The sequence below is a fragment of the Ictidomys tridecemlineatus genome, unplaced genomic scaffold, assembly GCF_052094955.1.
Source record: "Ictidomys tridecemlineatus isolate mIctTri1 unplaced genomic scaffold, mIctTri1.hap1 Scaffold_61, whole genome shotgun sequence".
NCBI lineage: Eukaryota > Metazoa > Chordata > Mammalia > Rodentia > Sciuridae > Ictidomys > Ictidomys tridecemlineatus.
The window spans coordinates 961,070-988,987 of record NW_027524175.1 but is presented as its reverse complement, the minus strand read 5'-3'; the positions used below and the strand labels follow the sequence as shown (position 1 = coordinate 988,987).

At 34.2% G+C, this 27,918-nt stretch overlaps 1 protein-coding gene and 1 long non-coding RNA gene across 3 annotated transcripts in view; one reads left to right on the top strand and one right to left on the bottom strand.

The window, feature by feature from the left end:
• Positions 1–27,653, bottom strand: part of LOC144374187 (E3 ubiquitin-protein ligase TTC3-like) — a 31,999-nt gene extending 4,346 nt beyond the window's left edge. The window contains exons 1-4 of one of the 2 annotated variants that reach the window (XM_078037128.1): positions 27,388–27,653; positions 6,749–6,872; positions 6,241–6,418; positions 4,776–4,839 (exon numbers count right to left, since the gene is read on the bottom strand). In XM_078037128.1, coding sequence (XP_077893254.1) covers positions 4,776–4,814 — 39 coding nt within the window. In that variant the 5' untranslated portion in view covers positions 4,815–4,839; positions 6,241–6,418; positions 6,749–6,872; positions 27,388–27,653. The remainder of the gene's footprint in view (positions 1–4,775; positions 4,840–6,240; positions 6,419–6,748; positions 6,873–27,387) is intronic. The other variant, XM_078037129.1, reaches the window with a different exon arrangement.
• LOC144374189 (uncharacterized) lies at positions 18,507–26,947 on the top strand. The gene is made up of 3 exons (XR_013433660.1): positions 18,507–18,743; positions 26,435–26,486; positions 26,747–26,947. It is a non-coding gene; the product is annotated as an uncharacterized LOC144374189 (long non-coding RNA).
• Positions 27,654–27,918: the final 265 nt, after the last annotated feature.

The following is a 27,918-nucleotide window of genomic DNA, read 5'->3' as shown; positions in this document are numbered from 1 at the left end:
AAAAAATGCTTGTGATTCCTCTTGCCATCAAAATATTTTTAGCATAGAAATGAATGTTTTTACCCAGGACAAATTATATGTATACAATTTTTAAAGATTTTCCTTTTAAAAGGAAGCTGATACAAAGATATGTAAACAAAGAGAAATGAACAAAATTCTTGTTTTTAGAATTTCAGTCAGAATCAAAATCTTGTCCTCTGTTATCATCAAAACTGGTTTTGTAATTTATAGTTTTTATAAATCTCCTTTAAGAATCAAGAGGGAAGCTGGGTGTAATGGTGCATGCCTGTAATCCCAGTGATTTAGGAGGCTGGGGCAGGAGGATCACAAGTTCAAGGCTAGTCTTATCATCTTAGGCCCTAAGCAACTTAGCAAGAACCTGTCTCAAGATAATCTACAAAAAAGGGCTGGGAATGGCTCAGTGGTAAAATATCTCTGGGTTCACAGCCCAGAAACCAGGAAAAAAAAGGAAAGAATTAAGAGAAATCGAAAAATTAAGATAAAAATAAGCCTTAGGGCAAGCCTGAAAATCCTATGATTCATCTCTTTCTCAATGTAACTTGATCTAAAATCCTAACACTCACATTCATCTATCTCTGCCACATGTATTTGTTAATACTCTAGAGAATTAGAAGCCCCCAAGAGACTAACACCATGCTTTCAGTACTGGTTTTTTGTTGACAATAACTTGTATATCTCCATCCCAATATGGTATAATGAGAGAAAAATCTAATAATCTCTGTGCTTTATTTTTCTGTAACAGCTTTGTTGATATAAATATAATAAAACTTACATAAGAATACAGTTCAGTGACTTTTAATATATCCAAAATGTTGTACAACCATCACCAATCTAAATTTAGATCATTTTCATCATCCAACAAGGAACTCAATACCATTAGCAGTTCCTCATCTTTTTCCCCTAATGCCCAGACCTAGACAATCTATTTTCTGTCTCTGTATACAGATTTGCCTATTCTGGATATTTCATATATACAGAATCATACAGCATGTGATCTTTGTGTCTGGCTTCTTTTATTTCGTACAGTGTTCGCAAGATTCATGCATGTTGTATCATATATCAGTACTTATTGTTTATCTATTCATCAGTGGATACTTGGGTTGTTCCCCCTTTGGGGCTATTATGAATTGTGCTGCTATAAACATTCATGTACAAGTTTTGGGGAGAACATGTTTTCCTTTTTTTGTACAAATCTAGGAGTGGAACTGCTGTGTCACATGGTAACCCTATGTTTAACTATTTGAGGAACTGCCAATCTTATTGTCCCAAAGCAGCTGCACCATTTTACATTACAACCAGCAAAGTATGAATGTTATAATATTTCCATACCCTTGCCAACACTTAATATCTATGCATATCCTCAGAGTATGAACCAGTATCTCACTGTGTTTTTATTTGCATTTCCTTAATGGTTAACAATATTGTACTAATGGGTTATCACTATATTTTCTTTGCAGATATGTCTATTATATACTTGTATATTTGATTATTTGTCTTTTTACTATTAAGTTGTAAAAGTTGGCCCCTGTACTTTTAAAAGCTTCATACAAAAGCAAGTTCTGGTATATGAGATAAAATTTATTAGTTTTTCTAGAATTGGTAAAGCATCCATATGGCTCCAAAAATGACACTAAATTCATAATTCAATTCATAAACTCAGGTACCATCTCAATAATTATATTAATATAATAAAACAGTAATACTGTACCTTCCTCTAAGTACAACCAGTACAGCATCCTGCTTAATAACACATGCTCTAATGTCAGAATGCCTGAACTCAAGTTCCAGCTCTACTACTTCCTTGATGCTTAACCATGAGCTCATCACTTCACCTATCTAAACTGTAAAATGGAAATGATTTTACAATCAGATAGAAAGAAAGGACACATCATTTTAGTAATGAAGATAAGAAAAGACTATGACATTATTGACACATTAATTCCACAGCCAGTGACTTCTCTCCTAACTACAGAAGGAAGAAATCACCCACCTAAGGCAGAGTGGTTGGGGAAAGGGTTGGTGAGGATGCAGCCTTTCTTTGGTCTTAAGATGAATGATTTGGACAGACTGGTTGGAACCCAAGAGTAGAGTTCATTTATAAATACTAAGTAAACCTGTACAATCTTAAGAGCTCTAGCAAGATAGAAGGCTAGAAAATGACTGCAAAGGCAGGCTGGGGTGAGTGTTCGCAAACCCTTTGCTTCAGATACCCATGAGTCATCAGGCTAGCCTTTATCCCACTGGCAGGAATCAAGCCTCTGTGTAGCAGGGGAGTGACACATTCAAAGCTACATGGAAGAGTGAGCATGGCAGAAGGACAGAGAATATGTGCTAGGTTTGTGGGGACAGCACAGAGCCAATCAAGGTCAATGAAATAAGAAGGGTGGAGCCCAAGCTGGCTTCAGTAGCTTCAGAAACGAAAGGTACAGGTGTCTTAGTGTAATTTCTGCTTGTGAGGTTGGGCAAAACTATTTAACCCTAATCCTGGGATTTCAAGTTCTTTTACTGAACGTGGATACTGATGAGAAGATAATATTTAAATAAATTAGTTAAATGTGTTGTCTGCTAAAAATGGCCTAAGAAATATTAACAAATTAAAAACTACCATTCTAAAAAAAAAAAGTTTAATCCTCAAAGATGTTTCACATGGTGTTGGAATCACAATAGGTTAGACAAACACCTAAGTTCCCACTCACTGTAAGCACACTAATTGCTAACGAACTGCAAATGTTCAGGGGTTCAACATGTGGAATTAGACACCAGAGAAGACAGAATGTAGGTAGTAAAAGATAAAAATGGATAGAAACAAAGCCATTCAAAAGAAAACAAATGAGAGAAAGTAAAGAGAGCAACAGGGTATCACTAACTGGAGGCCAACAATTCACTTCAATAACCTTGAAAGGTACTCTATATGAAAGCTTGAGATAAATAACTATTGGGTATAATAACCTTTAGAATCATTAAAAAAAGTCTATTTCCTTAAACTCTTGTTTTAAAAAACAGAGAAGCATTTAATCCACGTGAGAAAGATTTCCTCAAAATTAAAACTAAAAAGGAATTAGCCTAAAGCATTCTTATGGGCTGAATGTGTTGCCACAAGATTTGTTATGTTGGAAATCTAATCCCCAATGGTTTTAGGAGGTAGAACTTTGAGGAGGTGATTAGGTCATAAAGTAAAGACCTTGTACAGGAATTAGTGCCCTTATAAGAAGAGGCCCCAGGAGATGCCCCCATCCTTCTATTATGTGAGGACACAGCAAAAAGTTAGGCATCTACTGTTGGGCACAGTAGTACACCCTGTAATCCTAGCAACTCTGGAGACTAAAGCAGGAGGATCCCAAGTTCAATGTCAGCCTCAGCAACTTAGCAAGACCCTTTCTCAAAATAAAAAATAAGAAAGGCAAGGGATTGCGCTCAATAGTAAGTCCCTGGGTTCAATTCCCATTATCCAAAAAAAGGTCATCCATTAACCAGGAAAAGAGGCCTCACCAGATATCAAAACTGCTGGCACCACAATATTGGATTCCCCAGCCTACAGAAATGTGAGAATTGAATGTTTGTTGTTTAAAGCTACCCAGTTTATAGTATTTTTGCTACAGTAGTTCCAAAGGACTAAAGTATCCATTCTTTTTTTTTTTTTTTTTTTGGTGCCAGGGATTGAACTCAGGGGTACTTAATCAGTGAGCCACATCCCCAACCCTTTTAAAGTTTTTTAAATTTAGACACAGCATCTCACCAAGTTGATTGCCTTGCTAAATTGCTTAGGCTGGCTTTGAACTTGCAATCCTCCTTCCTCAGCCTTCCAAGATGCTGAGATTACAGGTGTGCACCACCACACCTGACAACAGACATCCATTCTCAACAGGAGTTGAGTATTACCCCAAATACAGTGAAAAAATTAAGTTGTTGGGAGACGAAAAAGCCTAGTTCTTTTTATATATAAAGCACAGATGAACATATTGTATGTAAACAGACAAGCAGTACGTATGGTATTAAAAATTTCAGAGGGAGATTGATTAGGGGGAAAATGTAAAAAAAAAAAAGAAATAAAGGCTGCTGAGATTAAGGAAAGGGAGATAATAATGAAAACTTTCAAAAACAAGAAACAAAGGTGGCCTAAAAGTGATTAAGGACAGATCAAGAAATGCTATGTGCTTAAGTGTTCCTTTCCATTCTTCTTATTGAAGTTCCAAAATTAAATGTATTAAGTAATGAAAAGACCGAGCATTGATTTCAAATACTCAATGTTTTCTTAACAATAAAAACTGCCATGTTTATGCTGAGTGTTCCCCAAAAGTCCACGTGCAAAGGCTTAGTCGCTAGGGTGGCAATATTAAGAAGTGCTGTAGAATCTTGAAGAAAGTTTGTTAAATCGCTGGAGAAATGCCTTTGAAGAGGAATGTGGGAGCCTGGTCTTGTCTTCTCTCTCTGCTTCCTGGCTCAGGATATGAGGAGTTTGCTCCACCACATTTTCCCTGCCATTGCAATCCACTGCCTTACCAGCACTGAGCCAATACAGGCACCATATCTTCACATCTCCAGAACTATGAGCCATAATATAATTCTCTTTACATCATAGCTAGCGTTTGCCAAATATTTCATTATAGTGATGGAAAGCTGACTTATACAGAAGCATTATAAATTAAAATGAGAACAAGAGCAAATATAAATGAGGCTTGTACAAATTTTAGGGCATAAAGTTTAGGTAATACTATGACAATTCAGCAACAATTTATATAAGAAAAAATACTCACTTGGTGGTGGTAAAAATTCAGGATGACTGTCACAATCATCTACCTTCAAAGCCTCATCTACCACCTGCCCATGAAAATAAAACTAGTGAGACTGTAAAAATAATATAGCCATTTCAGTTATACCAATACTCAGCATTTATACAAAAGAACTAAAGTCAATATACTATAGTGATCATGCATATCCATGTTTGTAGCAGCATAGTTCACAATAGTCAAAACTATGGAACCAGTCTAGGTGGTCATCAATGGATGAACTGATCAAGAAAATGTGATACATACACACAATGGAGTTATACTCAACTATAAAGAAGAACAAAATTATGCCATTTGCAGGAAAATGTATGGAACCTGAGCACATCATGTTTAGTTAAAGAAGCCAGACTGAGAAAGTCATGGGTCATATGTTCTCTCACACTTGGGAGCTAGAGAAAAAATAAAGAAAAAAAGAGGACCGGTCTCATGAAAATAGAAGAGAGACCAGCAGAGTAGTGGAGAGGGACCAGGGTGAAGGGAGAGGAAGTACTGGGGAATGAAATGGACCAAATTGTTATATGCATGTATGAGAATGTAACAATGGATTCCACTTGATGTATAATTATAATGTACTGTTAAAAAAAATAAGAATTCAATGGCCGTGTAATAGAATTTGTAGTAGAATATGATAGAATTCACTCAAGCGCTTAAAATATGCATCTAGTTACTAAGTCTAAAAGTATAAGTAAGCATACAAAATGATAACTAGTGACCAGAGATCAAGACAAATGACAAATTCTTGAATGACAATTCTATCTCTGATGCCTAGAACAATGTCTCATGTGGCAGCTATTCGACAATGACTAAACTGAATATTACCACATTATTCCTGTGCTCTTCTCCCTAAATTAATACAGCCTCTTGGAAATTTTGAGGACTTAACGGTATATTAAGAAAGTTCCTTTCAATGCCCATCACCCACCCAATGCCAAAACATCATGATCTTTTCTTTCCTCAAATCTTGAAGAGAAATATAATGTGACTTAGTGATAGCTTCTGAGTGTTGGATGTATATCACAGGTAGAGGAAAACTCAGACACATTTATCTGGGTCACCTGACCTCAGAGGCAGGCTAGAAGCCTTAGTGTGGTGCTCTGAAAAAAACCATCAGACCAAGATTGCTACTGAGCACAGCCATGAAAGGGCAACAGAAGCTGTAGATACACCCTGGCAGAGGTGGGGAAGGAGTGCCTCCTAGGCACACCAGCTTAGCACAAGTTGGCTGGTGAGCTGCTACAGTGCCAGGTCACAAACAGATTACAAATCAGAAAAGGGAGAAAAAGACAAATCCAAAACACAGGGAGGGGCAGAAGTGACTTGGCCAACAGACCCCATTGTCACTCATTCCTGAGACTGGCTGGGTGACCTAAAAGGAGGGTATAAAAATGGACTAAATGGCAAAATTATATCTAGAAAAAAATACTTTTAATACCTGTAAATATAGTCAGGCTTGACAGTACATTCCTATAATCCCAGCAACTCAGGAGGCCAAGGCAGGAGGATTCCAAGTTCAAAGCCACCCTCAGCAACTTAGAAAGGCCCAAAATAAAAAAAAATAAAAAGGCTGGGGATGTGGTTAACTCAGTGGGTAAGCATCTCTGGTTCAATCCCTGGTAAAAAAAAAAAAAAAAAAAAGATATGTAAGTGTGATTTCAGAAGAAATTCTGTGACTTTAAATATATTATTTTTATGTATTTGTATGAGGTATAATTGGTTGTAGTTATATGAGGAATAATTGCACTACGGATGTGGTTCAGTGGTTAAGCACCCTTGGGTTCATTCCCTGGTACCAAAAACAAAACAAAACAAAATCCAAAACAAGAATAATTTTCTTGATCTCAACAAGTAAGAGTTTATACCACCAAAATAGTTGGTTTCCACTATCACCAACATGTTACTATTAATAGCTGAAATAATTTTAAGTTTTTAACTGAGCTTACCTTTAGATTCTGATTACCACCATTTGCCATCTTGTAGTTAGTATTTTTGAGATCTCTTTCCGTCTCAACAAAGTTAAGTGAAGTACTAAAAGCAGGTGCTGATAAATTCCTAGGTATATAGGCCCTAAAATGGGATAAAAGAAATGACCCCTTTATTCCTACTAATTAATGAGCATTTTTAAAAGTTATCCTTCAAACAAACAGGTTGCAGCAATTATAGCCTTTCTTCCTTGAAAGCAAGGTACCACTGTTTTGAAAAGATCCTCTACCTCTCAGATAAGCCTTTATACATAAGTACTATTTAAAACCAGTTCAAGGCTAGTATTCTGGGTTCTAATATTAAAGTAAATAAATCTTCATGTTTCACATATTAACAGCTTCACTATCCTGTGTGCTTATCAAGGGAGAAAGGCTTAATCTATTTAAATTGCCAAATAAGCAAATGTAGAATCCTGGCTATTTATTTTCTTATAAGCATTCCTAAATCGATTTGTGCTCTTTGAAAAGTATCAAGAGGCTGGGGCAACGTTTCCAGGGCAGAGAGGAAGGGCATGAGGCAAAGGCTGTGTATCAGCTCTCTACTGCCAGGACCCCGTGACCAATTGCTCCTCGTCAAGCACAATAACTTCAAATTAACATTCCACTCCTCTTTTCTCACTAAATTAGGCTACTAATCATCCAAGTGGTTCAATAAAATAAATCTGACAACTCACAGATCACCTGATATTTTGTGTGCAAACACACACACCAAAAAAAAAAGAACCCTCTTATTCTCCCATCCCTAAATTTACTATAGTTGCGCTTAAGTTTTTAAAATGACAAACACAAGTGATTCTTAAGTTCACAGGGCAAAGTAATTCCAAGTAGTAGCTACTGATCTGATATTAACTCACCTGCTTTCATAAAAAGCTTTAATTGGATTCTTATTTGGTGTTCGACCTATAAAAATCAATCACACACACACACACACACACAGAGTAATCAATGGATTGGCAAAACAGACTTCAACACATTTTCAAATTTCCTTTAAGCTGAGTTAAGAACATCAAACAACTTTAGAAAGTTGAAAAATAAAACAATTTTACAATCCTAGATGTCAGTAATTTCAGAATGGTGTCAACAAACTGTTGTACACCATGTCTGACATCCCACTGCATGTGATTACTGACAAGATGACAGTAATATATTGATTTGAATCAGAGACGGTACCTGTCTTCAAGGAGCTCACAATCTAAGAATCTTGTTAACAGCTGGATGACAACATCCGCTAGTTACAAAACTGCTCAGCTCAGCTCGATAGACACTGAATATCCAAAGAAGAAAAAAAAAAAAAGGAAAGACCTAGATACTCAAAGTGTAAAGAAATTTTTTCAAGCACTGAGAAAGAAAAATGACTAAGTACAGAAAACAAGGTTGAAGAATGGAAATTTACAAGTCCTAGCCTGCACAGCCAATTTCTGATTATAGATGTTCAACATGCTATAGAATTATTTGCAAACTTGGTGCAAACAAATTAAGCAACTCTATTGAAGAGCCCTTTCTTTTAGAAATAACTTAAATGATGAAAAGTTTTACACAATTTCCTTTCAAAAGCATTTATTTTATTCAAAATTTCTGAAAAGAATATTTTTCTATAGAAGAATAAATAATTTAGTTACTGGCTGTTTCAAATAAAAAATACAAATCATGTATAATAACCTAATGGAACATATTACTAACTCTACACAGAAAGATATAGAAAACGTAAGTAACTTGAAGATAACATAACAAAATAAGCACAAATCATCTGAGAACTGATTTATGATCCTCTGATAATCCAAGAAACCCACCTTTGAAACTTTAAAGAAAACTCAACTGTAACCAAAAGAATCTTAGGTGAAATACCTTGTCGGTCTTCTATTTGTTTTTGTAACTTTACATGCTGCTGAATTAGATCCTTGATTCACTCAGGGTCATTTTTACAGAGTTCTTGAGCTTTTATGTTTGCTTCCAGGGCCCAGTCATATTCCCCCAGCATAGAAAGAGCAGCACAATAATGATAATGATAATGACCCGGTTCCAAAAAGATAAATTTAATTTTTTTTTCTCAAAAATATGCTTAAATTAAATAATAGGTAAGGAAAAATATTGTTTGAAAATGAATTAATTAAAATGTTAGATCAGGCCCCTATCATGAAAAATAAATAAAAATGTTAACACCTCAAGAAATAAAACTAATGAATTAGTAGAATGTTATAAATAGGCAAGTGATTTTTAACAATTAACTAGAGATAAATATTTTTGCTTAAGAGATTTTGGTACCCCAGCGAAGTATTTAACTTCTGTTATATTTTACTAATAAAGTACTAAACACAGTATTTTGTGAATAAAAGTAATTCATTATAAGAAACAAACTTTTAAAAAATACTTTAAGGGAATAATATTCACTAAGTCATGACATGCCCTACACTTTGGAAATCAAGATTTTGGAGCTGGAAGGAGCAACCAGCTTGGCCAGCATTCCCAGTGCCTCCAAGAACACAGGCTCAAATAACAGGTGTAGTCAGGCTAACTCTTCTCTCCATCTCTCCCCTTCAATCAGCTTTTATTTTATCTGTAAGTGTAGTTCCTAGCTTTAAGAAAAGGTCCAAAAATCACTGACTTTATTCTCAATTCAAATGGTAAGGTTTTGGCTTCTTGTCTTTGTTTTTTGGTATAGAACCCAAATCCTTACTGACTCCAATATTTGGAAAATCCATTATATCTAATATCTTAGTCTAGAAAGCGAATTTAACTAACCCGGCTCCCAGTTATTCACAAATCAAACTTCCATTTTAGGTACCATGTCTCCTCTAGAGAGACAATCTACCGTAAAAAAAACAGGCCAGAACCTGGCCTCAAGTCACAGTTAGAAACAAACTAAAGAACAATGATTTTATGATACCTAGTCCAGATCTCCTTCCTACTTACTACACATTTTTTTAAAGAGAGAGTGAGAGAGTGAGAGAGAGAGAGAGAGAGAGAGAGAGAGAGAGAGAGAGAGAGAATTTTTTTTTAATATTTATTTTTTAGTTCTCGGCGGACACAACGTCTTTGTTGGTATGTGGTGCTGAGGATCGAACCCGGGCCGCACACATGCCAGGCGAGCACGCTACCGCTTGAGCCACATCCCCAGCCCCCTTACTACACATTTTACAAAGAACATTCTAATTAGATGAGAACCCGGGAGAAAATCAAAATAAGTGAACCCTTTAAGTGGAAAAATCAAAAATAAGTGAACCTTTTAAAAAGGAGTAGTTTTTTGCTAAAAGAATCACTGGCACGTTTATTCAGAGTCAGTACTGTGTTCTTGTGGACCTACGAATTCTGAAGATTTTATTCTAAAGACTATGCATTTCATTAAACTCTGCTTCCCCTTAGAGGGTAGAAGTCCTGTTTCCTGACACCTGCAGTATAAGAGGACAAAGAGATCTCTCATATATACTAAAAGGTGGAAAATCCTACCACTAGATATTTGTCAACTTTCAAGTTCAGATTACTACATTTAAAAAAATAAAACACAGAATAGAAATAATGTTAGATCATAAAACATACCTGCTAAACTTATAGTGAATACTTTCTTCTTTTCCCCTACTATTCTCACCACCTATTGGATCTTTTTCCCTGGACCCCATGTAACTTCTGCTGGTTGAGAAAGCGGTTTATCCAGCCCCCTGTGCTGAAGCTTAATGAAGCTCAGATTAAAGTATCTCAGTTTCTTGAACCCAATTACCATAAAAATTTTTGTTCTTCTTTGACACTCTCATTCTCTATCATATATGGACATTCCCTACTATCTTTTGGTCTAGCATCCCCTCACCTAGGGGTAAACATTTCCCACTCCTCATAGATATGGCATGGCAGTACTATCAGTTTTAGTGCACCATCCCAACAAGGGATAGCGGCTCTGATTGGTCAGTGGAAACATACCACTTCCCAGGTCACTGTAACTGATCCATGCTGGGACACATGACCCAACTGAAATCAGCCTGAGCCTTAGGCTTATTATATAGAAACTGACAGGGGTTTCTTTTCATTAGAATTAATAGCTATGACGGATATTGGTTTGGGGCTCCTACTACAAAGTCAAAGTTTTTTTTTTTTTAATGTGAATATGCTTTACTTTCTATATATATAACTGTAAAGTTTAGAGACGATCAGGGCACATCTAGAGTGGAATGTCCATACACAGCCAAGCAAAGGTCTATACTTGTTCTTTCTTTTTTTTTTCATGTATGACATGCTTCTGCTTGTGCATTGGTGTATATATATGGTATGCAGTCACTTTCTGATAAAAATTACTTAATTTAGAAGATAATTGGAGAGGGAAATTGTCAGTTCATCCCTCATATTGAAGGACCATAACTTATTCCCAATGATTAAAACTTTATCCTGTGTATATTATCTAAATAGCGACAGGGTATATTTATTTTTTTATTGAGTGATTTAAAAAAATAATAAATGACAGTGGAATGCATTACAATTCTTATTACACATATATAGCACAATTATTCATATATCTGGTTGTATATAAAGTATGTTGACACCAATTTGTGTCCTCATACATATACTTTAGATAATGATATCTATCACATTCTACCATCCTTGCTAATCCCCTGCCCCTCCCTTGCCCTCCCACTCCTCAGCCATATCTAGAATTCGTCTATTTCCCCCACGTTCCCCTTCCCTACCCCACTATGAATCAGCCTTCTTATATCACAGAAAACATTCAGCATTAGTTTTTTGGGGATTGGCTAACTTCACTTAGCATTATAGCAGCACAATTCACAATAGCTAAACTGTGGAGCCAACCTAGATGCCCTTCAGTGGATGAATGGATAACAAAAATGTGGCAAATATATACAAAACAGAATTTTACTCAGCCATAAAAGAGAATAAAATCATGTGGTTAAAAGTCTTTTTTTAAATGAAGTCACAAGAACCTATACTCAAACTTCCTCTTCTGGCCAAGATGGAGTAACAGAGACCAGATTTACCATCCTGCCTAAAATGATTTTTAAAAACAAAAAAGATATGATTCCCTGGCTTATAAAACACTGGACACTGGGCAAGAAAACTTGAGTGATCCTTGAGAGAAGAGAAACACACAAAGTAAGACTTAAGACTGCTCCAGCGTACTGAGACAAACCCTCAGCCCAGGAAAAAGTCACTACTCAAAGACTGGCAGTCTCTCTCAGCTAAGGAGAGAGAGGTGGGAGGCAGGATTAAGGCAAGCTTGAGTTCATGAAGCAAGGACCATAGAGGGGAGAGCTGCCGAGAGAACTTCAAGGAGTCCTCAATGGGTCTTCAGCTGAGCACTGTCAGCACATGTCTGTGGGAAGAGCTCTCTATCAGGGAAAGAGCTATCAGAAAGGCTAACAGTACAAGAGTCGGACTCATACAGTGCTGCTACACCCACAAACCTGAGTGGAAAATGTCAGAATTCAGGGAGCATTAAGTCCTCAGAAAGTTTTGCCTCAGTAGTGAAGGAAAAAGTTAGCCTTAGGTTAATGACACTATGGCCCCACATAATAGAGCAAAAAACAAGATTATTAAAAACTAACCTACTTGTATGTTATTTCACTGTATTCCAAAATAAAGCTCAAAGGTAATCAGAGTAAACCAAAGATATGCAGCACTAAACAAAGTAACATTCACAATGTTGAATTCCAATAAAAAATGCCAGGTATGCAAAGAAAGGAAATGTGTTCTATAGTGAGAAAAATCAATCAACTGGAAGCCCATAAATGACATAAATGATGGAATTCAGGATATTACAACAGTTGCTATAATCACATTCCATTCATTGTAGAAGCAAGTAAAGACATGAAATATAAGACCCAAATTTAATTTCTATAGATAAAAATTAAAGTATTTAAGATGAAAAACACCTGAATGTTAAGAAAGGCAAATGAAGCATTATAGATGAAAATATCCACGAACTTGAAGATACAGGAAAAAACAACTTTGTAAAATCAAACAGAAAAGAGAAAAAAGAACGAAATATGAAACTGACAAAACAGGGAAACACAGCTGAGAAACAGAAGGACACACACAGCTCTTGCCCAGCCACCACTGAAGCCAACCCCTAGACTTCTCAGGTACAACAGCCTACAGATTCTCTCTACTACCTACACCAAGGACCTGAGTCAGGTTTCTATCGTTCACAAACAAGAATCTAACATACCCTTCAGAACTCCATCTCTTGAGGACTTTAGTGAGTCTATTATTTTGTATCTTGTAAACTACAGCAAAACACAATACGCACATAAACATTTACATATCTCTATTGACTATACCATAAAATTTCTCATTTTTTAAAGCACAATGACTTATCCTCTCTCAAGCCTGAAAGTACGTCTAGAGACAGGTGACCCTCTAGTAGTCTCCCCTATCTGAACCAAAGAAACCAAAAATGGCCCATCCTCATGCAGAAATGGAAAGTACCTGCCTCTATAGCTTATATCTTAGAGCTGTGACCCCATAGACTTGGGCTCATAATTCTCAAACAAAATATTCTTAGAAAAGTAAAGAACGCACCTTGCATGCTCTCCTTTTTTTTTTTTTTTTTTTTTGGCATTAGGGGCCTCAGAGGGGTTTAACTACTGAACCACATTCCCAGCCCTTTTTATTTTTAATTTTCAGATTCAGTCTTGCCAATTTGCTCAGGGGCTCACACTAAGTTGCTGAGGCTGGCCTCAAACTTGTGATCCTCCTGCTTCCTGAGTCTCTGAGATCATAAGTGTGTGCCACCATGCCTAGATGCATGCTCTATTTTAGCTTCTGAAGTAAAAATATTCTTCAATGAATACTTCTATCTGGTCAAATAAAAAGGAAAAATAGCTTACATATATAGTTACCGAATTTTGTGAATACTTAACTAGTGGTTGTATGTTTTTAATCTATGCAAATTTTTTGCAATCATATGACATATCATAAAACATCCCAACTTAAAAATTAGTAAATATTTTTTCTGAGAAACAAAACCAGGAATACTCTATGAAAGTCTTCAAAATAATTCAGAAAGCCTTAATATTCTTCCCTAAATTTGATAATAGATTAAAATTTGCAAGAGGTATCTCTGGAAAACCAGTATATAGACTGGGTTTCAGTATTCAGAACATTATCAATTCATTTGTTCTACAAATATTTATAGAGTACCCACAAAATGCAAGGTGTAGTCATCAGCAAAGATACTGTTTCAAGCAAAAGAATGACTCATAATGGAAATACCAACAAATTTATCACCCTCTAATGCAAGCGCCATCCAGTTTCATCCTTCACTTGCAATGACACCTTGAAAAGTCATTTCACATCTGTTGAACTCAATTTCTTGATGCATAAAATTAGACATTTAAAAAATTACTCAAAAACTTAGATGTAGAAGTCCACCTGGAAAACTTCACCATCTCCAGACCACTAGATACACTCCTAGGCTGCCTAAATTGTAACTTTAGGGGAGGGTAAGAACATCTTTAAAAGGTTCCCAGGCTGAGTCTTCCCTTTTACTTCACAACCTTCTGTACTTTCTCTTTTTTTATCATAGCAAATTAGAATATAAAGAAAAAATATAATTTTAACAACACTAAACAAAATAAAATTAAGTCCTGCAAAGAATTTAATGAAGTCTATCTGCAAAGCAGTAATGGAAGTATGAATGAGAGTAATTCTCTAAGGCCCTACTCACTGTAATTTTTTTTAATTATGTAAAATCAGGAATACAGTATGAAAGACATGTGCCTTTGTGTGTCTTATTTGAATCTTTACTTTGAAAAACTTTTTGAATATTTTTACAAATTGGAAAAATACAGAGAATAATGTAATAAACATCCAGAATTTTGTTTTTATAACATTTATAACATTATAACATTTTGTAATATTTGCTCAGATTCTCTTTTTGTTGTTGTTGTTGGTACTGGGGAGTGCACTCAGGGACACTCAATCACTGAGCCACATCCCAGCCCTATTTTGTATTTTATTTAGAAACAGGATCTCACTGAGTTGCCTAGCACCTCACTTTTGCTGAGGTTGGCTTAGAACTCACGATCCTCCTATCTCAGCCTCCTGAGATGCTGGGATTACAGGTGTGCACCACTGTGCCTGGCCAAATTCTCTTTTAATAAGAGAAAGGCAATGATATCAATATGGCTGCTTTGGAATCTCTTCAATCTCCTTTCCCTCCCTGACTTTCCAAATGCAAACACTATCATGGGTATTGGGCTTTTATTTATTTTTTCATTTCATGTTGTTTTTCAAATCCATAAATATTGATATGCCAGTCAACTACAATCTAATATTCAACTACTCATTTACTAAGTCAACAAATACTACTCCTGAGTGCCTGCTATGAACCAGGCAACTTGTCAGACAGTCCAGATTTAAGAGCAAACCAGAAGAAAAAGCCTTTCCCTGTAAAGCCCACATTACACTGGAAGTCACAATAAACAATATAAATAAATAATGTAACAATATTGAATAGTGTAACAATATTTTCAATAATATGCCAAATGCTAAGAGGAAAAAAGGGAAAGAAGATAGGAAATGTCTCAAAGGAGCAGGGTTTGCATTTTAATAAGATGGCCAGGGAAGGTTTCATTGAGAAAATAAGGGAGCTAGCTATGTTCTAGGGGTAAAGTGTCTGAGGCAGAGGAAAGAGCAAAAACAGAATGAAATGGGCCTGGCCTGATGGGAGCAACAGTGAGGAGCCCAGGGGCCAATTCAGAGAGAGTAGCAGGAATGAGGTTTGAAGAATGAAGGGTGTTCAAGATGGGAACAGATTAAACAGATCAGAGTAATAACTTTGATCAAATAAAAATACCAACTCATCCACTGCTTTATCAATGGAGATTATCTCTTAGTGATAACATTTTTTTAAAAATTTTTGCCTACTAAGAGTTGTTTCAGTGTAATGTCTTTACTGTTTCCACAATTAAATTGCTGAAAACAACTGTGTTGTAAAAGATGGAGGACAATGGGAAAAGTTTAAGCTGCATTTGGACTAATCAAAGAACAAATTAATGTATTTTCTGACTTTAAAAAATACTAAAAAATATGAACAACTTTTAGCTCATGAATATTCTTCCAAAATATAACAAGTTATATATATATATATACACATATATATATGTATATATATATAGATATATAGATATAGTATTTATATATGAAGATTACTGTGACATTGTTTATAGCATCAGAAAATTGCTTGTAGCTTCTACAAGTCTATATAAAGGAATGGATTTAATTTTAGCATATCCATTATGTGAAAAAAAATTAACTTAAAGTTATGATGCCAATTTATTTACTCTAATAATAGGTATAAAAAGGTAATAAAGTTGAAAAAAAACATGTTTGATCCTGGTTTTGAAAAATGCTAATCCAGTAGTAATGATTCATAAGATTATACAGAAAATATTAGCCATAATCAAGAGGATAATTCTTTTTTATTTTACACTGAACTTTATGAACATAAAAAATTGACATCCTATTCCTAAAGTATTGTTAGATGTTTGACAATAAATAGAAATAACACAAAATTAGAGAATGAGTACTAATGCTAAAATTTAAGCTACAACTTTATTACCACCTATGTGAATAATGAAACACATTATTTTTAAGTGTTCCTCATTCTTTGGTCATTTGAAAATGTAAGGCTGTATATGAATATACTTTGAACATGAAATAATATTTATAAAATTACTTTTTTTTTCCAGAATAAAGTCTTAGAACCCTAAATTTTCTTATGCTTCATAAAAGTACTATTGTTGTTCTTACCAGGCCAATAATAATAACACTAATAATAAAATTTTTTTCAAGGCTGAGATTTCCCTTTCATGCTCAGAAGATAAACAGACAATTGGCACCAAATTATAGATTTGGGACAAACAAAACCTTGATCTCTCAGCACAAGTAGAGAAAGTGAAGCTCAAGTGCTACAAAAGGATTTGATAGTACAACAGTTTGTTTGTTTGTTTGTTTTGGTACCAGTGATTGAACTCAGAGGCCCTGGACTACTGAGCCACATCCCAACTCTATTTTGCATTTTTTTAGATATTTTTTAGTTGTTGATGGACCATTATTTATTATTTATTTATATGTGGTGCTGAGAATAAAACACAGTGCCTCACACATGCTAGGCAAACACTATATTATAAGCCACAACCCCAGCCCTCATATTTTGTATTCTTATTTAGAGATGGTCTCACTGAGTTGCTTAGCACCCTGCTGTTGCTGAGGCTGGCTTTGAACTCATGAGCCTCTAAGCCACTGGGATTACAGTTGTGCACCACCGTGCCTGGCTGATAGCACAACAATTTATTAAAGCAGAAGCATCTTCTGTGAATTTATTGGACAGCTTCTGCTAACACCCTTTCAAGTGCAATCATGGGCTTTCTTTCATTCTAACTGATGACTGATTCCTTTCTCTTCTTCTGTCCAGATAACTTTAAGCTCCTTATCTTTATTGAATCTAACTTAGAAAACAAATGTGTTGTATTCTAACATCAAATATGAAACGCATTTTTGTAATAGAACATTGTTGTCTATTTTATTCTAATTTTATTCTGTTTAAGAGGTAATTTATTAAAGAATAGTCAGAAATCATGTATCTAATGGAAGGTTAGATTTTATTAGCATAATCCCAAAGTAGCATTTATTACTGGGGAAAGTAAGTGGTGTGGGGCTTTCATTTGGGCTTTAAAGTTTGTGTCCACTTGCACTGTAGAATTATTGTAAGAAGTTCCTTGTCACAAAATATAGAACTAATATTATAGCTCTGAATATTGGATATAATACACAGTAACTAGAAACTTTAGATATATTTTATATTTAGATTATTCTTTCACTTTTCCTTTTATATACTAGATGTTGATGATATAAAAAATGATACAATATGATACCAATCTTAAAAGAATTTGCATCATAATGGAGAAGATATCTATTTGTAAAAACTGAGACAAAGCACACTTAATGTTATGATTAAAGCTTTTGAAAAAGTATATGGATATTAGATTAATAAGCTCTCACTTCTATTAGGATGGGAAAGCAATGATGGTGCAGCAGAAATTCTTTGGGGCATGAAAAAAAGAGAATTCAAGGTGAAGCTTAAAGAGCTAGAGGCAATGGAGGCTATGTTGGCAAATGTTAACCATAAATAGAGACAGAGAAGCAATAAAAATCAGAAGAGGTAGGAATTGTGTGAAGCAAAGGAATTATGTGAACAAGTATTAGTGGGGCTGAGTTTGTTCCTACGGGGAATTTGGAAGACTATTTGTGATCATGCTTGGAAGAGCTGGGGGACATATGAATAAATATTGAGTTTATTGTATAAATAATAGAATACTTTCTCACTTTTGTGGGTATGACATGGTTAAACGTTTATTTTAGAAACTAATGCTTGTGAGAGGGGAGAATGGCACACTTGAGAGAGGCTCATGACAGGAAGAGCAACTAGGGGCAGGTCACTGTTCTCTAGGCTAGAGATAAGAGAAAGGAGGGTTGTAAGCACTGGCAATAATGACAAAATGAGAACTTATTTAGAAAGCAGAATAAACAAAACATAAGAGTAAGGATTTGATTTTTATAAGGTTCGTTGTAGCTAAAATCACAAAATTTAGAGATTTAAAATTGCCTATAGTTATGTCTCAATTATGATAAAAACTGCATTAAAATAATTGAATACTTGGTGTGTCGCAGCAACTCATGTGGTGGGAACAGCAGCAGTGGCCAGGCAGCACAGTTTCAGAAGGTTCCCAAAAGCCACTGCCTGCAGCACCTGTGTGAGCCTTGTGCTCTCAGCCAGGAAGCTCCAGAGGAAGGTCAGCTCTGAAGAATGTGAGGCTAAGTAAAAGCCCAAGAGGAGGTCTTCCAGGCTGTCTTCTCCGACTGCTGCTGCCAAGGCGGATGCCAAAACCAGAAAGGTTTTCTTTCATAGTCAGCAAATGGAAATAGTGACGTGAATGAATAACTGTGATATGAGGTAATAAATGCAGTTTTGCAAATATTTCCAAAATAGAATCGACGGGAAGCATCAAGTCATCAAGTTGACTGTATAAAGTGTATCCACAAAAGGGAGATTTTTATAAGGATCCCAAAGAGGAGTTGGATATTTACAGATGGAGCAGAGCGAGACTGAGAGGTCTGTGAAAAGAAAATAGGATTTCAGGAGGTGCATCATCATTTGCCTAACTAGAAATATATTAGACAGTTAAGGGAACTGAAAGATTTTAATTTGATTGAAATGCACATTATATTTCTATATCAAAGGGAAAATAGGCAAAAGAGAAATTAGAGAGTACATTGCTTGCTCCTTTAATAAGCAAAGACAGGAATAACATGGGGACGTTTACATTTTAGAATAATCTCATTGGCTTTATTGCTGACGATGGGATAACAGATGTAAGACCTATGAATGAGGGGTTCAGAGTAGAGCTTACTATATTTTAGCAGAAAGATGATACAAATTTTAATGTCACTATCAGTTACCAGACGATGTTATTTAGAGTCAACAAAATATGATTACATTGAGAGGTAAATTGAGAAGTAAATTGAGAAGCAAAGTTGATATATGTTTGATTTGATATATTTTGACCTGGAATTTATATATTTAAAAAAAAAACTTTTATAATTTACACTAAGTGTGTACTGTGCCTCTATAGATGAAATATTTGAAGGATTTAATAAGTCTGACAATTTTAGTGTTTTAGCCTCCTGATTCATTAATATAAAATATTACATTTTAAGTCAGGGAAGTATTTTGTTTGAATTACTGCTGTCTAAAAAAGATATTTAAATGATTATATCAAACAAGAATTTATTATGTCTGTTTTTATTATTTAATTTTCCCTTTAATGTGTTATGGAAAACAAAAGTTTAGTAATGGAAAATTACATTTATTTTACATAATTTTGGAATAATTTTTAGTTAAGTTATCTAAGGCAAAAAATAAAAAGTAAAGTTTTAGAAAGCCTGATATGTGGTAGGAGGTGGAAAACTAGAGGTGTGCAGAATTTGTGGTTAGAGAGTGAGCCTTCCCATCTCTTCTAGATGCTTCCCTTACTCTTACCATTTCTCCAAATTTGATATTGATACTCTCTTCCCATCTTTTACCGAAGAGGCAATTACATTACTTTCTATGATTGCAGAAAGTGATGATTACATTATATTAGATTCTGACATTAAATTACACACTGGAGAGAAAGCCATGTTCTTCATTTGGTTTTTATTTTCATCACTAAGAAAATACAAAGGCGACGTGCATTCTGTAGTCACAAGTTACTTCAATATTCCTAGTAAAACATAACAGAAACATATATATGTTTTATTTCAGTAAGATCTCCTGAAGGGAGACAATTCTTTGTTGTATACTAGAGCCTTTTCCCCCAAGTTTTGAAAAGCAAAATGTCTCCAGGTATTGTCAACTATCTCCTAGACTATGAATATGGGGTAGAGGCAAAAACTTCTGTGATCAAGATGCAAAAAAACATTAAATGTTTAAAGATATTTCATCTTTTAAATTCTAATAAAATGCCCAAACACAATTCTTTTTTTAATTTAATGTTTAGTTGTAGTTGGACACATAGCTTAATTTTATTTATTTATTTTTATGTGGTGTTTAGGATTGAACGCAGGGCATCGCACATGCTAGGCAAACACTGTATCACTGAGCCACAAGCCCAGCCCCACCAAATACAATTATTGTTTAAAGTAATACGGAAAGAAAAATCATCACTTTATATGCCTGTAGATCTAATAGATCTACAAGTGGTTTTGTTATATCATATTTATAGAAAAGAGAAGAATGGAAGATAAAGTTTTCCCATTCAGTTTTCTCAATCTGAATGCTCTTGTACTCTAAGCAAGACTTGTTGATTTTCCTCATAATTAAACATAATCTACATTTTGTTACAGCAACACATTCAAGGAGAGAATAAGGTACCAATCATTTACTTGCAGAAAGAAAATTAACAATTTACTTCATGTTGCTTTGAAATAACCATTTAGGTTTTTAAAAAGTACCCAAGGTTTTCACCCACTTTCTCCTTACATTATCGTCATTGAACATAATAGACAGCTAATAAAAATGTGACCTTATGTGGGGGAGATATTATTTTCAATCAATCACTCTTTGGATAAATGTTTTGAGTTATTCAATGGTAACTGAGTCCTTCTGCTCCACTGGCATATATGGGAGACACAATTAGGATTATTGTAATTATCAACTACTTTCTATAAGCAAATAGAAATGATAGCTAAATAATCTTTAAGTGATTAATATTAAATATCACAATTATGAAAAAAGTAACGAATATGAGTTACTTAATATTTTTTTCGAATTCCAACTCACTGTTTTGCCTGGAATTACACTACATTATGTTGAAGTAATTGGTAAACTATACTATTATGAGTGTAAATTTTACAAATATTGAAATTACTGTGTTCTGAATGAAATCACAAACTCTTAAAATGGGATATTTAAAGAGGGGAAAACATTAACTAATACAACTATCTAAAATTTTTTTTTATACTTTACTGGGCAGTCATAGTCATAGTATTCTTATAAATACTTTTTAAAACATTTTTTTTGTAGTTGTAGATGGACAGAATGCATATATTTTATGTTTTTTTATGTGATGCTCAGGATCAAACCCAGTGCCTCACACATGCTAGGCAAGCATTCTGCCACTAAGCTACAGCCCCAGCCCCAAGGCATTCTTTTTAAGTATCATTAAGTTTATAGATATTTTTTTGGAAGGGATTGAGTATTTGTTCATCTATGATCAACACTTTTAGGCTAATTTTCTGTTTTAACTCAAGTTTTTAAAATCCTGCTTTTATTCACATTAAAAACAAACTGCTTGATATATACTGAATAATTAGATGATGAATTAAGATGCAATTATTCCTATAAGTAGGATGTGGATGCACTGGAGCAAACACCAGCAAGAGTGAGGGCATGCTGATAAACTGTCTCACCTACTTTTATCATGCTGTATCCACTTTAGGGATCCAATTTATGTGGTTAACAAAACTTTCAAGAAATTCATTTCATCCTCACAAAAATTATACAATGGGGAGATCAACTTAATCTTCATTTTACAACTTGGGAAACTGAAGAACAAAAATATCCCATAACTTATATAAAGTGGCATGCCAATAGTGGCACAGCATGGATCTGAACAGTCTTGCTTCAGTAGCAGGATTATAAAGTGGCATGCCAATAGTGGCACAGCATGGATCTGAACAGTCTTGCTTCAGTAGCAGGATTTTTCCAACCTCAATAGACATACAATTCAGTTAGCAATCTTACTCAATTCAGATTTGGACTCAGTACTTCTGGTTAGGGGAAAACAACATACTGAGTTTTAACAATCACACCTGTGATACAGATGTTGCTAGTCTGAAGATCACCCTTTAATTAGCAAAGTTCTAATCTACACTGGACAATAGCGAGAGATATGGCAACCATCAGAAACACAGTTTATCCTCAGAAAATTACTCTTATGTGCAAATTGCCAACATCTGACTTAGAACTTATGCTACTTCTTTTTCTTTCTTTTAAAAAGGGAAGTTAACAAAATTTGCAAGTATTATAATATTTACAAGTATCATTGTAGCTGATTTCAGGTTTTGATAGTCAACATATGATTAATATAAACTTGAAGCTGTAATATCTACCCCCCCATAAGGCCTTCTCCTTAACCAAAAATGATTTACAATTACTCTTGAATATCTTCTTTAACATAGATTCAGTCCAAACCCATTAATATTTAGGAGTACATGTTTGTACCCTCTATACAGGAAAAGAAATTCAAGATTAACTTAGAAATCCAGCACCTTTCTAAACTTTTGCTGTTTACACAAGTGCTGACTGTAAGTGAAAAAGGAAGCACATCCTTTGAAAAATAGAACATAAATGTCAACACATTACTAAACAACTATCGTCCATAACTTTCTGTAAAACAAAGGGATGTTCATAATAATTTCCCTTCCCCCTTACTGGTGAATTGATTTTTATACCCTAATCTAAAATATAGAATGTAAAAAGTACAAACGTAAACCAAAAAACATATATTATTTCCCTGTGTTTAAAATGCATTGGCCCACAGGCCTTCAATACTTAAAACCTAAAATACCATCAAATCATTAGAAATTAAATATTTATAAACCTTTTTTTACTAAAAGAAAAAGAAGTATTCCTATTGACATATAATCAAACACTTTTAAAGTCCTGCATTTAATTTGACAATGATATCTACCCAAAGGCCATCCTGGATGTGTATATAGACCTAATTATGTAACTAAAGAATAACTTATTAATTAAAACAAAAGATGGGGTTTAAGACAAATCTCCCTAGTACAAGTAAATCTAGTTTTCCTATATCTCATTCAACATTTTCCTGAATGTACCCAGATACAATTAACATTTCTTCCCTGAGGGATAATTAACACTGTCACATACTTTGACAAGTTTATACACACACACACACACACACACACACACACACACACACACACCTTACCAAAAGCCATAATTAAATAATTGTACCTGGAAGTAGCAAGCATAAGGTTTTAAAGGTCTCATGCAATATTAACCCACAAATTATAGATGTACTTATGACTGTGGAATCCCATTTTTAATTACAACATAAATTAACAAATCTAAATAATACAACCACCATAAAGCTAAAATTCTCATTTATGCAGCTATGAGTTAAAAGAAATATAATACCAAAATCTATTGCATTTTCTGGCATGAAAGCAAAAACACAATACAAATTTAGGCTTTTCTATCAAAATTACAAGAAGTAACCTTCTACCCAGAAGAAACCAAAGACACACAAAACATCTGCATTATTTTACATATGAGGTATATGGAAAAAAGTCTCTCCCCAAAGTAGTAAGAAACAACTTCTAATTTCCTAAGAAACTTGTATTTTACATTTGTTTTTTTTCCTGAATCACACAGCCACAAAGAAACTCAGATATTAAAGAACAAGAGAAGTTAAAAGATGTCCTTTTCAATAGCCAACAGTCACCAAAGACTGTGACAAAAGAAAATAGATATAAGTATTCCACGATACTGTGCACAAGCCAAGCCCAAAGTTTTACTGCTTCACTAGTTAAATCACTAAATGTTAAGCATTATTTCATGAACTTAAATGAAATCTGGTATATAAAGAGAAAAAAATATGCGATAAGTGAAACTTACTTTCTATTTCACAGAAAGATTTTACTCCATCTAAAATAATCCTGTGACCTTGTGGAAACAGTCCTGGGTTAAACACTTAAAGTACATTCCTTTACCAAATGTACCAATACATTACTGCTCTGAAAGCATTCAATATGTCTACTATGTTCTCTAGATGTATATTCATACACTGGTTTAAGCCATTTGCAGAAAATCAACAGAAACCCTTAAAAAAGTTTGACCTGACATGCAACTTTAAGACATGTGAGTTTTAAATTGACAGATCTTTACATCTTTCATAATGGAAATTATCAGAATATACTCTGAAAGTTAAGTGATTCTTCCACAGAACAAATTTAACTTGACCTCCTACATGGTACAGATTTGACACACCATTTAGAAGGCTAAAAGAAATACTGATTTACTTCTTCTCTAAAGCAATACTGTTCAACAAAATTATAATGCAAGTTATACACGTAATTTTGAATTTGCTAATAACTATGCTAAAATGATAAAAATACAATTTTTAAAACACTTACTAAACATGCCAAATATTATTTCAACATGTAATAAATATCTTTAAAATATTTATTCTTTTACAAATTGTACTGAGTTTTCAAAATCCAGTATGCATTTCACACTTACAGCATATCACATTTTCAACTAACCACAACATCCTGGTCCATAGTCAGAATGTGGCTAGTGGCTACACTATTGAGCAGTATACTTTTTAAGTAATACTTTGAGATCTGAAATATCACTCTGTTTATAATTATAATTATATAATAATTATAATTCACATTCATGTCTCCTTTTAAACTGAAATGGCTGCGACTACAAATATAAGCAAAACTGTTAATTCACTGGATAAATCAGGATCAGATCCCCTTTATCTGGGGATCTGGTTAACACAATAAATAGCAAATGGATTATTCCTTATTATGTCTCAAGTAGACTTCAGAGATGGTGCTGATCAACATGAGCAAACACAATTTGTAGCAAAAACACAGGTTAAACACCAAAATATTTTTATATCAAATCATAACACTTCCTTAATTATAGCATCCCTTCCCCTCTCATTCTTGAGCACATACTTCTATGCAATTTATTTATAATATTGCTCTCTAAATTTGATAAATTTTGTCAACCACACAGTCACCATTCAATAATAAACAGAACACTATATAAGACACAAATAAAAAAATCAATCAGCTACTTTTAATACAATTTGTCAACCAATCTTAAATTCTGAGTTCCACTGAATTTGATTCTTCTCACAATTCCAATTAATTTACTGCTAAGAATTTTCCCAAGTCATTAGGATATTTGCTTAAAATGTAAATAATTCCAACAATGTGTTTTCTAGAAAATAACAACTACAACCATAGCTTAGCACATAAAATTTTTCCTTTAGGCAAGTTACTGAATAAATCAAACAGATACAACTATACTCCTGTTTAATGCTTTTACATTTTGTAACAGCATATTTAAAAATTTCTAAATTTGGAAAATCAATTCAGATTGCACACAAGCACTAACTTTAAATCTTAAAACCTTACAGGTTTCTACAAAATACTTGTGAATAAATATATTCCACAGAAAAACAACAGAAAAATCAACACCACTCAAACAAATCTCAGCAAGAAGCACAAGATCACTATATTCATAAGTACAGAATATATGATACATGCTAATAGTATTTTTCTCCTAATTTAATTCACCTAGGCAATTTTTGTTTAAAGCACTTGCAAAGCTTTAAGGAAGCAAACATAGCTAGCTAGCCTCTTCTGCTGCACATACATACAAGGATAATACATTCATCTCCTGATATTGTTCCACAATTTAGAAATCAAAACAACAAAATTTGTTTCTTACCTGCAGTTAGGAGAGGATTAAGGGTTACTTCAGCTAAATCCTTCTGAATTCCATTAGTGAAATGAGAACAGACAAAAAAGATTTGAGACAGTCTACAGAATAACCAGAAAATCAGAATGCCCTCTATCATCATGCAGGTAAATGCAAGGCTGGTTTTGCCTTCAGTAATGCTAACATGGCTGCTTCCTCTTTGTTCTCAGAGGCATAACCCAAACTCCTTAACAGAAAATTGCAGATTTTTTCTCACTTGCTACTGTAAATAGATAAGTCATTTACACCTGATTTGAGAAAGTCCTCCACTACTACTCAACAAAAGGATATAAAATCTATTTTAAAACTCTTCTTACCAAAGAAATTCTCTTTTCAAGCTTATATGCAAATGAGACAAAACGGAAGGAGAAAAAGCACTAGAATATTTTTGACAATGACTTCAATCCACTTTTACTGTGGTAAAAATTAGAAAGCTATTGCAAGAGTACATTAATAGTTTTGACAATATTTTATCTGTTTAAAAAAAAAGTTTAAAATTTACAAATACCTTTACCAATGAAAAACTTCCAAGGACTATTTTAGCAATCTTAACCATTTCTTTTCTCTGATCTTAGGTACAGCACGTAAATTTAAATTTCATACTCTTGGAGGAAAGAGGGCCTTGAGGTAAGGGGAAAAAGAGCATTTCTCTGATTTTCTTGAAATTTAAAATGTTTTCAAAAGTTGTTTAATGTTCTCTCCATAAGATTACAACACACTGAGAAGAATTTTAAATTATTTCAAAGACTGCTGCTATTCAATATAATATTCTCAAGTTCATTAGTGTTTGGTTAATGGTGCAATGACGGTAAAAATGTATAGAAAAATAAGAACATGAATCGCTATAAAATACAATAATAAGTTTTTATATTTTCTTTTTCTTTTAGTTGTGATCAATGAAAAACAACAAAACATCAACATTAGGTAATGCTATAGGTACATTTTATGTTTGATACAAGAGTTCTACTCAATACAACCACTATCACTGATGGAGTCCCATTGATGGATTTTTTTTTGCCATCATAGAAAATAAAAGTCAGCAGGAAACAAATAATCTTTCACTTACAACCAACAAAATGTTTTTTCCTGCTGTTGATTTTCACTACTATGTCAAGAACATCCACGAGTTTTAAAGATGTGCAAAGTTTTAACAGCAAAGTGACACCTGAGATTGTTAATGGCTACTTTTCAGTTTTATTTGTTCTCACAAGAACAAGGAGGGATAACTATAACTACAAAAAATTATATCTATTATGCAGGATTTAAAGACTTGTTTGTAAAACTAAGCAAATTTAAAATCTGCTTTCAAAAAAACCAATTCCTGACATTCAACATTTTTTAGCAAATATAAACTTTTTTGATCATTTCCTTTCATGAAAAGTGACACATTTCTTTTTATGAAGCTGCCACCACAGATGCCTGGACTGACACCCACGTGGACACATGCTAATTTCACTCAAGAGTATAACTCACAAAAGGAAACAAAAGGAAGCATCTAATTGCTTGGAAGACAACCTGACAATGTTACCTTTTAGCACTAGTGGATAACTTAGCAGTGGTTTTGCTAGAGAGTTTGGTGCTCTTCTTCCACTGGGTGGCAGAAGGTTCTTTCTTCATGATCTTCAGGCTCTGGAGCAGCAGGGTCTTGCTGGTCTGAATCTGAACTGCCAGTGCTGGTGCTGGGGCTGTCATCATCATCGGACATTTGCTTATCACTGGCCATCTTCATGAAGTTTTCTAAGTGATAAGTTTTCCAAGTTTTCCAGCAGGAACGAGGCCACTGAACAGAAAAGAGAAAAGGGAAGACATGTTAATCTAAGAAATCAAGTAAGAGCTTTTCCTTATCTTAATATCATTCCCAAATTGTATCTTTATAAAAAGGCTTCAAAAGTGTTCACATTTATTGTATGAAAATGTTACTGGGGATAGGATGAGTCTTACAATGCCAGCTCTCAGGGACTGTGGAAATAACCCACTCACGTTTTTTTCCATTCCTTGGATAATCTATCAATTGTCTACTTTCTCAGAAGACATGAAAAAGATTTGCTGGGGAACTTAA